The sequence below is a fragment of the Ceratotherium simum genome, chromosome 29 (genome assembly GCF_057802395.1).
Source record: "Ceratotherium simum simum isolate JZ-2026a chromosome 29, ASM5780239v1, whole genome shotgun sequence".
Classification (NCBI taxonomy): Eukaryota; Metazoa; Chordata; class Mammalia; order Perissodactyla; family Rhinocerotidae; genus Ceratotherium; species Ceratotherium simum.
The window spans coordinates 22,531,427-22,543,787 of NC_141928.1; the positions used below are offsets into that span (position 1 = coordinate 22,531,427).

Below are 12,361 nucleotides of genomic sequence, written 5' to 3' on the forward strand. Positions count from 1 at the left end.
AAAGACTGACTCGGAAGTCAGATGAGTCTGAGCAGCTCCACACAGCTCCCCTTCCAGGCTCTGCCAAGCAGGTCTCCTACGGAGGGTCAGGGTGCCCTAAACCCTGTTACAGCAGAGAAAGCAAACCCAGCAGACCAGGCTCCAGACCCCCAGCGCAGGACACACCCCACCCCAGCCCATCCTCGGGCTCATAGATGAGGGCAAGATGGAGAATGAGACCCTTCCCTTGGCCAGGCTTGTCCTCTTTTTCTCCTCCCTTAGCCCCTTCCATCAAATGTCTGAGGCTCCTGAAGCCATCTTGCCCAACCTCCGCATGTGGCAGCTGGAACAGTCACGCCCAGAGATGGAAGGTGACTTGGGGCCAGAGTGACCAGGGTAGGCCGAGCCAGAACTGGCGACCAGAACTCTGCTCCAACTCCAGCACTCTTTGCTGTGCACCAAGGTGGTCTCCTAGAACACTCACAGCCCTCTAATATGCACCATTGCATCTGCCCATGCAACTCTGGGGTTCCGGAGCAGAGCGAGACATCAGACACAGGACAAGTGCCACAGCTTTGCTTGAGAAACCAAGAGGAAGCCAAAGAGAGGGTAGGTTCCAAGAAATGCCCCCAAGTCTAGAGAAATAAACCACCAGGTGAAGGGGAAGGCAGGCCGAACCCCTGGGGCCTTCAGCTGGTCTACGTACCAGCTAATCAAGCCCCTCACAAGCCTCCCAAATCTCAGGTCTTGTCCATATCCCCACTTTCTCCCCAGGTCAGAGAGTACCCAGGAACGTTCATGCTAACAGGCCTGAAGTCATCCTCATCGGGGTGCTCAGGGGCCCCGAAGAGGGCACGTCCCCAGTTCCCCTGGGCCGCAGTTGGGCACCAACTCTGTCTGCAAAGGGTGGTGGTGACGGGTGCCCAGAGAGGCTGCAGGAGTGAACCAGGGAGCCGGGGCCCAGAGACAAAGGGAGAACAGACAGGGTCCCATATGGCAGGAAAAGTACTGGATGAGAGTGAGCTTCACAAGGTGCAGAGAAGGCAACGAACTCACATTCCACTGGGCACAGAACTTGGGAGTTTCAGGGGCACTGTGAAAAAAAGAGTATGGAAGCTAAAGAACTCCAGTCTGGCAGACCTCACTCAGTAGAGGACCGCAGGAAGGTGGACTGACTCTCAGGACAGTCAGAAGAGACATACTCAGAAAACAAAGCAAGGAGATGGGGGCCGCACACCATTGCTGGACTCAGGGGAGGGCAGGAATGTGTCCTAGAGGGAGTCCATGCCACCCGGGGGTGTGCAGAGAACACAGCTATGAGCTGTAGCATGAAGCAGCTGTCATCCCAAAACTCAATTTGTCCCAAAAGCAATTCCCCACTTAAGAAGGTCATGTGTTGAAAGTCACAGGGAGGGGGATGATATGGGGACAAATATACAAACGAGGTTGGGTCTACATGGAGCCTATCCAGCCACCAACACTCATAGATTTTCCCTCCATTTATGGGGACAAGTCTGTACCTTAAGCTATGTGTACAGAAGGGAGGGAGGGAGCCTAGCCAGCTGCCAGGCACCCCCTCTCTCTGTGGTCCTCAGCTGCCTCACCCACCAACAGCCTGCTTAAGGCTGAGAGAGGGTTACACATGTTTAGCAATTTCACTTTCTGCCCTCTAAGGGAGAAACAGCAGGCTGCAGTGGTGTTGGGGAACCGGGAGCCACACAGCTCTTGGGACACAGCCCTGGAGAATTTCAAGCGTCTGTTGTTTTGAAGAGGGAGAATCTTGAGTTCCATTTGGAGAAGTGGCCCTGGCTTGTGAGGGTGCCGCTGGCAGAAGTACCTACAGAGCGAAAGCGAGCAGGGGGCTGCTGTGGCGGGATAAAAATTACGATGGGTCAGTTCAACCCTTCATTTGACTCTCTGCTTCCTGTGAAACCTGATATTAATGTGGGCTCCCACACTGTTTTTCCTTCCAGGAATAGATTGCGCTGGCCAGCGTAAGTTGGCTAACATCTTGACTGCAACCCCTCTGAGAGACCCTGAGCAAAGACCACCCAGCTAAGCCATTGCCCAAGTCCTGACTCACAGAAACAGTGAGAGAGTAAATGTTTGTTTTTTTAAGCCAATAGATATTGGGATAATGTGTTATGAAGCAATAGATAACTAATACATACCCATATTGCCTCTACCGTTGGGGGACATAAATCTGATCTCAATTCTAAGGCAATTTTCCAATTTTAAAAATTAAGAAAATTACAGTTCTAAGATAAATCAGTGTATTATGACTAAGGAAACAGAAGACCTCACGTTTTTGAGGTTCTTGATTTTCTTAACAAAGAATTTTGATAGATTCAAACCATATTCATTACTACTAAACTGCAAAATCTAGAACTGTCCCATATTACCCCATGGACAACCTAGCACATTCATGAAAATGCTGCACCTGCAGAGAAAATGGTTTTCTTTTATATACATTTGTGTACAATACTATAATATATATAGAAAATTCACATTATTCTGCCTTTCACAATTTTTCTTTAGATTTTATTGTAATGATTTTTTTAAATCACATATATAAAGTCATCTAATTTTAATTCCAAAATTGTCAGTTTTACCACATTTTATACTCAGTATCCTTATCTATTTCATATTACAGACTTTTTCTCCATAGTCAAATATGTTATGTTATAATAATGAGTATCTGTTATGTGCTTGCTGATAGCTTGAAGCCACACAATGGAGTCAATCATTCATTTTCATTATGTTTTACACGTGTTATTTTTTTCACTCTCGAATAAAGTTTTCCAGCAGAACAAGTTAAATATGGAAAACTCAGGAAAGGAAGCACAGAACTATGAGTGAAGCATGGGTTTTGGAGTCAGTAAGAACTAGTTTGGATCCTGGTTCCACCACCAATGATCCTTTATCACTACATCATCAGTTTGCTCATCTGTACAGTGGAAAGAATAATAATAATACAGTCCTAATAGGGCTGTTACAAAACTGAGAACTAATATATGTGAAGCACCTGTCAAATAAAAAGCATTCCCACTGAAATGACAAACAGGAGGGAGGGAGGGAAGGAAGAAAACAACTCAGAAAAATTAGAAAACATATGTGGGGACCTCCTATTTCTGGGATGACAGACCCACCGAGGGAATCTAGAAAAGCTAGACTAAATATTTAAAAGCAGGTTCTTGGAGGTGTAACAAGATAGAGAGGAACTACCAAGTAGGATCTGGTGGGAGAGATGGAGGTCCACGGAATTAAGTTTAATGTTTTTCTGTGCTAATTTTCTCCTAGGGGTGTTTTCCAATTCCAGAGAGGTGACTGAAAGGCTGACAGGCTGAGCAGAGTTCCTGTCTGCCTCTTTGGGCCAGAGGAACAGGAGTTGGAGACCAATGCCTGCCAAGAAGTTTGATCTTTCTGAGCCCCTACTGTTTTGGGTTGGAACCCTAGAGAGCTGCTCCTTAGGAACAGAGTGAACGTGATCAGACAGAGTTCCTCAAGGGGCTGCATCTCAACTTCAAATAATCTCAGTCCCTAACACTGAATTAAGATCATCCCAGACTGCTAGTGACCTCAAGCACCTGACAGAAGCAAATGGAGATCTTTTTGAAGGAAGATAGCATCCTAGGTCTGCGTTAAGAAATAAAATAACAATGTGGGCCGGCTCCGTGGCTTAGCGGTTAAGTGCGCGCGCTCTGATGCTGGCGGCCCGGGTTCGGATCCCGGGCGCGCCCCGAGGCACCACTTCTCCGCCCAACGCGAGGCCGAGTCCCACGTACAGCAACTAGAAGGATGTGAACCTATGACATGCAACTATCTACTGGGGCTTTGGGGGGAAAAAAATGAATAAATAAAATCTTTTAAAAAAAAAAAAAAAAAAAACAATGTAACCAAACTCAATGGGTCTGTCTCTTGGTGAGTGTGGATCTGAAAAGCACAACTAAGGCTGAAGCGAGTGAAGAAAAAAGGTTTATTGCTTGCACAAGCAATGGGGAACACCCGGGATAGCTCCCAAAACAGTGCCCACCCCCCACGCCGAGCTTAGTGCAGGTGGATACACACCGGGAGTGCAGAGGATGTGTTACAACTGTGTAACAACTGGGCCTAATGAGGGCGCATGTGCAGGCCATTACATAACGAGTTCAAAGCAATTACATAATGAGCTCAATGCACCACGCCATTGCATAGCAGGTCCAAGGTGACTTTTGGACACTTAGAGCTGGAGCAATTTGCAGGGGTCTTGCTACACCCCTGTAAGTTTCACTGCAGGATGGCAACATCTGCAAAAACCAGGACATTATCTTCTGAAAAACAGCACATTTAGTTTTCTCCTCTAAAAAACATTTGACAGACTGTGTTTAGTGATGGATCAGATTTTCATTAACCCTTTCCTTGCCTGGTTTCTGGTCACAACAACTCTGTGCCTGCAGTTTGTAATAGACACAGCACACCTAAAAGATAAAGAAACAGAAAGATTGAAAGAAATAGGATGGAAAAAGATAGGCCAGGCAATTATTAACCCAAAGAAAGCTGGGTAGCTATGTTAATGTCAGGAAAAGTAGACTTTACTAGAAATAAAGAGAAGACTTCATAACAATAAAAGAAGACTTCGTAATTCTAAATTTGTATGCTCTTAATATTGCTTCAAAATATATAAAGGAAAAACTGACAGAACTATAATAAGAAATAGACAAATTTACAATCATAGTAGGAATTTTAACACCTCTCTCGATAACTGATCGAACAAATGGGGGAGGGGGGATCAGCAAGGATACAGAACATTTAAACAACGTAATTAGTAAACTTGACCTAAACCTGATATATACAAAGAACACTATACACAACTACTGCAGATGTTTTCAAGTACACACAGAACATTTATAAAAATTGACTATCTGGGGCCGGCCTGGTGGCGTAGTGGTTAAGTTCACAGCACACTCCGCTTCCACAGGCCAGGATCCCAGGCACGGACCTGCACACTGTTCATCAAGCCATGCTGTGGCGGTGTCCCATACACAAAATAGAGGAAGACCAGCACAGATGTTAGCTCAGGGTCACTCTTCCTCAAGCAAAAAGAGGAGGATTGGCAACAGATGTTAGCTCAGGGCCAATCTTCCTTACCAAAAAAGAAAAAAAATTGACTATATGCTGAGCCACCAAAGGACTAAAAGGAGGCAGAGCATGCTCTCTAACCAAAACATAAAATAACGGCTAAAACTATTACTAGAAAATCCCCAATATTTGGACATTAAGAAATATACTTCCAGGGCCGGCCCCGTGGCTTAGCAGTTAAGTGCTTGCGCTCCGCTGCTGGCGGCCCAGGTTTGGATCCTGGGCGCGCACCCACGCACCGCTTCTCCGGCCATGCCGAGGCCACGTCCCACATACAGCAACTAGAAGGATGTGCAACTATGACATACAACTATCTACTGGGGCTTTGGGGAAGAACAAAAGGAGGAGGATTGGCAATAGATGTTAGCTCAGAGCTGGTCTTCCTCAGCAAAAAGAGGAGGATTAGCATGCATGTTAGCTCAGGGCTGATCGCCCTTACAAAAAAAAAAAAAAAGAAATATACTTCCAAATAACCCATGGGTTCAAGAAGAAATGACTATGAAAATTAGAACATATTTGAACTGAATGATAAAGAAAAAAAAAACTACCTATCAAACATGAGGCTTCTGGATAATGGCAATGTTCTATCTTTGATCCCAGTGAAAGTTACACAGGTATTTGCTTTACGATAAATCACTTTACACATCATTTAGGGAGATACTTTTCTATATGTGTTATATTTCATAATAAGAAAGGTTAAGAAAAAAAAATACATATAGCAGAATTGGGAGAAAAAGAACAAAAGGCTATCAACAGGCCAGAAACTTTGAGGAATTTCTGAACGCTCCCAAGCAGATGGACCTCAAATGACAGATAAGCCAATAAATGCTGAGGAATCTGACCACCACATGACGAGCTCCCGAGAAACAGTTGGATGGGTTTCCCAGCCAAGCCCAGGGAATGTTCCCAGCTCAGAGCAGCAGGGCAAGCCAGGGGCAGCTGGCAGGGGCATGTCACAGGCCTCCACTTCAGGGCCTGCCCTCACACTGCCCAACACACGGAGCAGCTGGCTGGCATCTGTTCCCAAGCTGCATTCTCACTACACAAAATGGATTTTTTATCTCTGTGGCTTCTAACGAGAGGCAGAGAAAGAAATGGGATGGGGTCCCAGCTAACATTGTACTGTCACAACAAACAGAGGAAAACAAAGAAAATGCCCAGCAAATTAATGACATTCCTTAGTCTACTCTGCCTTTGGAACCACATCTTCCTGAATTCTCTCTGGCAAACCAAAGATTCCAGGCACTTCTCCAGAGCCTGCACGTAGAGCTGCTCCCCACAGCTTTCGCCTTGCAGGTTCATTTGGGGATAACAGTTCTAAAGAGAACTAGATTGTGTCACCCAATGTCCACAGCTACCTGCAGCCCTCAGAACAGGTCCAGCCTGCCTGTCACCTCCTGGCCCAGACACCTGGAGGAAAAGCAACCTCTCTCTCCTGTGACCACTTACCACATCCAGACCCCAGACCAGAGATCCTAGGCAGGTTAATAAATTTGTTGCCTCAGGCAAGCTAATAAGTTGGCGGCCCTTCAAGAAGATATTCTTTAAATATTTACTGAACACTTTTGTGAACTTGGGTTTTTATTTTCTATATAAAATATTATGCTTGGGGCTGGCCCGGTGGCGCAAGTGGTTAAGTGCGCGTGCTCTGCTGTGGCACACAGAGGGGAGTGGTGGGAATTGGGGGTAATAAGCTAAAGGGTGCAATGTTTCTTTTAGAGGTGATAAAAATGTTCTACAACTGACTGTGGTAATGGTTACACAACTCTGTGAATGTACTAAAAACCATTCAATTGTACACTTGAAATGAGTGAATTATATGTATGTGATTTATATCTCAATAAAGCTTTTTTTTTAAAAACATGTTAACAAATATATTAATAAAATTAAAAGATATAATCCTGAAGGGGAAAAAAACCTTATGTACCCCTATAATGACTCCTTCAAATTACAGCAGTTCTTATAAATAAAGAAAAAAATCCCTCTGGAGTAGTTGGGTTCTAGCCCTGCTTTACATCCTCACCTCCCCTGAAGCCAGGCCACTACCTTAGAAGTCAGGCAAACAAGGGGTTGGACTCACGCGCGCACACACACACAATACATAAACCACGTGTGCCATACGGTACTCTCGCTGAAGGGAATTCTGGTCAAAACAATTTCGTCTCTTTATATTTCCAGAGATGTTTAAGCTCCCTTTAAATGTTTGTTCTCAAGAAATTACCAGCCGGGCAGCACCTTCATCTGGTCTACCAGGGCAAAGCCCACTGCTGAAGCCTGCGGGCTACCTGCCCTGCCAGGGAAAGGCCAGCGAACTGAGGAAAACTTAGCAAAGACCTTCACAGACAAGGGATTCCATGTTAGCTCTGAATCCATAGCTTCCAAACCTGGCTGATCGCCAAAATACTTCTATGACTTCTTAAAATTATAGATTCTCAGGCTCCACCCCGGACCTATTAAACCAGAATCTCTGCGAGAAGATCCTAGGAATCTGTGTTTTTAACAGGCTCCCCAGCTGCTTCTGATAATTGGCCAGGTTTGGTAACCACTGATAAGAATCTTCATTCCTGAGCAGACAAGCAAAGATCACTCAGTGTAAATCAGCAGCCTGCCAGAGGAGCAGCATTTGTCAGGGAAACAAGAGTTGATGCAGGAAACAGGAGAGAACTTTTCCAGTGTCAATCAGTGTCCTCGGAGAGATCTGAGAGGAGACTGCAGATGTAAGAGCAGGAGGCTCCCCACTCCGCCAGGTTCCTGCCTGCCCGCTGCACACTCAGGTCACAGTCACCCGTTCAAAGAGCAACCTTCACTGATACCCACCCAACCCAGCCCTGAGGCCACGGCTGGAGTGGGCAGGGCATCCACTCCCTGCTGGGCTGGACCCTCCCCAACTTCCCAGATCTGGCAGGAAGATTAATTCAGTAGAAGAATATGGACTGATGCAAGGAAATAGTCACATCATCCCAGTAAGGAAAAGAAATGAGTTACAAAACTGTGCATACAATAGGATCTCAACTTTGTTAAAATTAGACACACACACATACACACACAGAGAAATAACTCTGGAAGGATATAAACCCAAATGTTAACAACGGTCTTCTCTGGGGAGTCAGATTACAGGTGATTTTCACTTTCTTCTTTTCAGTAAGTTTTCAACAATGAATATATCGTATAATAATAAGGAGAAAAAAACAATGAAATGTATTTCTACTTTTTAATCAGGACACAGCCAAGGTAATGGGGCTTCACAGCTCCCTGACACTCTTTCCTGACCACCCCAGCCCTACGAAGTCAGATCATCCCAGAAACCTCTCTTGTCTGGTAGAGTCCCACATCCCAATGGGATAAATAGGGACTGCCTCCAAGGGCTGGGCGGATTAACGCAGATAGAGCACATGACACAAGGCACAGCACTTGGTAAGTGCTCAGCAAACGGTGACTAGTTAATTACGCTCCGTGTTCTTTTCTACCAACTGGACCAGTGAATTCCAGGATGCCAGACCACAGGCCATTTCTAGGGGCCAAGCCACTGCTTTTCCATCACTTTCTCTGCCCCTAGAGAAAAAGGCAGGTTGTGAAGAGCCAAGTGTGCTGAGAGAGGCAAGCCTGAGAGTCGGAGAGCCGGAACCCCAGGGAGAGCCTAACTCCGTGGGTGCTCTGCCTTTGAAATCTGGTCAAAGTCCAGTTATGTTGCAGTAACTGGTCCAACCTTCATAAAGAAAACTGTATACAAGTTCCAGAGAAAAATGTGCTGGACAGGTCGTCTCAGCAGGCTTGAACTCAGTGCCAACTCTGCCCCTGGCTCACGGGGAGACCTTCCTCCCTCTGCATCTCAAGTCTTCACAGAGGAAATATAAGCTCTTCTCCACAGGGAGCTGCAGAACCAGTGAGGAAAGGGAGAGCTGGGAAGCGCGGTGTTCTAGGACAGGCCTGTTATCTTTACTATGATTACTTGGACCGCTGGGGCAGTTGCTGCCCAGTGTTATTTGGGGGAACCCATCTTGCTATCTAATGGTTTAGGGGCAGGTGCCTACTGCCCATTTCATTCAACCTCAAGCCCCCTCGGCAGCCCTGTGACCCTCCCGAGAGCCTGGTCGCTCCTGGAAGAGAGAATTCTCTCATCTCTCCTGGGGGTCAGATATCCACTGAAGCAGTCATACTGCAGGCTTCCAAGGTGAGTCCAGAAGGAGCCAAGGCCACCTGGGCTGACCTGGCACCTGTCCTGTCCCTGAGCCAAAGGAAAGAGGACGGAGAAAACCTTGAAATGTAGTAACAAGACCTTGATTCAACCCTGAGCTGCTTGCTAATGGGAAACTCAGTGGTGACAAACCGAGTCTCTGAAAGATTAACTGGGGCATAATTATTCCAGCCAAGTGAGGCAGAAACCAGCCGCACTTGGTGCCAGTGGCCAAGCAGCAGGTGGTGCCCGGCGGCTTGCCCCACCTGAGCCTGTGCTCTGAGTCCCTCCTGGGCAACCACAGGAGGAAGGGGCCAGAGACGGTGCCCCTCAAACAGAAGGATCTCCTGCTCCCGGCCTCAGCTGTCACCGCGGGGTGGCCCTTTCTGGGCGCTGAGCGCAGGGTGCAGCAGCCAGCCGTGGCGGGCACTTACCAAAGGTGGTGAGGTAGAAGGACAAGTCCGGGTGGGCGCGCCGGCTCCCGAGGGAGACGCGGTGCAGGGAGCGCTCCATGGCGGCCCGCTCCCGGCGGGCAGGAGCGCCTGTAACCCGAGGCGTCTGTGTTGCTCCCCAGTAACCGAGGCAGCAGGTTCACCCGCCCCCCGCGCCAGCGTCTCCGAGGCGGGCGCCAGGCGGGAGCGGGAGGCCGGACTGAGCCGCGCGTTTGAACGGGCCGAGCGCGCCGGCCCCTGATTGGCCCGCGCCGGTTTGAATGGGGAGACTTCCACCTGACCGAGCAGCCTCTGGGCCAGAGGGGAGGAGGCCTCGGCGAGGGACGCAGCCCTCCCCGAGGAGCCAGCAGGACGGGGCGGCCACACCAGGGCTCCTGGCTCCAGGACGGCCCCAGGCTAGAAGTGCCAGCCCCATGAGAGGCCCGCGGCCCCTGGCGTGCCCACTCCAGCGGGCTTGGCCTGCTCGCCCAGCTCCCCCAGGCCAGCAATTAGCCAGGTTTGTAACATGCTTTGAAGCTTAGACCTGTAATCACCCAACCCAAGCAAGGACAAAGGAGCATCCTCCTGGCCCAGTGCAGAGGGGTTTGGAAAAATGTTCTCCACACTTGGACCTGCCACCCCCACCAGGCTGCAGCCCCTTCCCGAACCCTGCCCTCTCCATCTCCCTCGTGAGCCTCCTCTTGGATGAGAGCAGGCTGGCACAGGTCCAGACCAGAGCAGCTTGCTCCAGCCAGCCTTACAGCCCTCCATCTGCAGCCTGGTGCCATGGGACAGGAGGACAGGCCCCCAGCATCTGAGGTCTGGGACGGAAACACACAGGACGCGGAGTGGGTAGGCGCCTTCAATCTCCAGAGCCTGGGGTGAGAAGGCAGAGCTGGAAGGAAAGTCAGCCCTGCACTGCTTTGTCGGCAAACATTCATGGGATGCCTCCCGGGAGCAGTTTCACACCAAGACATCTGCTCTGCAAATCTCTGTTGCTGCTGTGGGAGGGAAAGCTGCTGGTCTTATGTAAATCGAACAATGGGAAGTGTCAGAAGTTGCCAAATGGATGTTTGTGGCTCGGTAATCCACTCAAGACGAGGTTGGGGGTGCAAGAGAGAAAATGGGGAGAAAAGTTATACATGTTGAGTACTAGGGGCTGCGCTGGGCAATTTACACACATCGTCTCATTTAATCTTCACCGTAACCCTAGGAAGTATTAGCCCCAATTTACCAGGGATAAGTCTGAACCTCAGGCAGAGAGGGACAAGGTGACTTGTCCAGGGTTGGCAGAGCTAAAATTTGAACCCAGGCCCCTCTGCCCCAAAGCCATCCTCCTTCTGTTCTTCCTTGGCCTCCACACCTGCCCCATGGCCAACAGCAAGTGGAGGTGGCAGACCTGCCTTCTTGAGGCAGGTAAGGAAACTAGATGCCACAGGGCCAGCTGGCCACCAGTGGGGAGTAGAAACTGGAGAAGGAGCCCTGAAATCAGCAAACTAGTGGTCAAGGGCAAATGAGTCACATAAAGGCCAGTGGATCGTTTGAATCCTGGCACTTTGTGAAACCCTGCTCTGCTCTTTCCCCAACCCCCACACCGTGAGTGAGCACTGCCCTTGGCAGGGGCAAGCCTGCTCCTCTGGCCCCAACCCAACGGCAGATGGACTTACCTGCACCCAGGACTTGAGCATGCCGGATCCTCCTCCTGGCTGGGGAAGTCTGAGTGCAGGCATCCTTTCTGGGCAGGGAGATATTCTGGCTCTGCCACTCCATCTGGCCAGGGAAAGTGGGAACCTCAGGCTCAAGCCACAGGATGCAGACAGGACACTGAGGCTGGAGGTGCTGTAGACCTGCAGGAGCAGGATGGGAGCATGAGTTAGGCAGGACCTGAGGATGCTCTGAGAGGGGTGTTCACTCCCAACAGGAATTAGAAAGCATGGTGTTCCAGAGCCAGGGCAAAGGGAGATCCACAGGGAAGGAGAGAGTGATGTGCCCAGGGTGACAGTGGCCCCTTCTCAGCTCTGCCAGGGACCCCTGTAGAGCCTGCACTGGGGAAGACCACCATGGGCTCAGGAAGCTGTGAGCGACCTGCAGGTACACACTCAGTAGGGTGGGAGCTGGCAGGAGAGCTGGACAGTTGTACTATCTGAATGTGGCCTGGGGCAGAAAAGACTGAGGCCCACAGTGGGCACTTCACCCCCACTTGGGACAAAGGTCCCATTGCCTTGCATGTTCCTTCCTGACTCCTCTGCCCCACTTAGCAGCTAACCTATTTATTTGGGAACCCCATTGCCACCCTGATCCTGACCTGACCCCTCTAGTGGCACTATCTGCACCACCTTCACCACCAACGGTAAGGCCTTCTTTGCTTAGTTAGTAGAGCAATGGAAGCTTCCTTCTCTTAAAGGGGCAGGTCTCTCTTTTCTCAGGAGAGGGAGGACAGAAGTGAGTGGGAGCCTAGGCAGTGGCTCTCCAGGAGAGACTGGCCCTATTAACCCACACTGCTGTCCACAGGGAACATTCAGAAAGGATGGAGGTTATGGCCCTGCTTTCCCCAAGAAGGCAGGGGAGTTTGAGGACCAAGCCTGGCTGTCTGACATGCCCTGAGCACTCTAGCACCCGCTAGATATGGGCCTTGATATTTCTCTTACACCTCACACAC

At 49.2% G+C, this 12,361-nt stretch overlaps 1 protein-coding gene across 3 annotated transcripts in view; it reads right to left on the reverse strand.

Moving 5' to 3' along the window:
* RGS3 (regulator of G protein signaling 3) overlaps window positions 1–9,899 on the reverse strand; it is a 121,355-nt gene extending 111,456 nt beyond the window's left edge. For 2 of the 3 annotated variants that reach the window (XR_015548945.1, XM_004423355.3), the window contains exon 1: window positions 9,706–9,899. Coding sequence is in view for 2 of the 3 variants with exons in the window: in XM_004423355.3 (XP_004423412.2) it covers window positions 9,706–9,784 (79 nt within the window). In the remaining variant the exon portion in view is untranslated. The remainder of the gene's footprint in view (window positions 1–9,705) is intronic. The other variant, XM_087419246.1, reaches the window with a different exon arrangement.
* Between the last annotated feature and the right edge of the window lie 2,462 nt (window positions 9,900–12,361).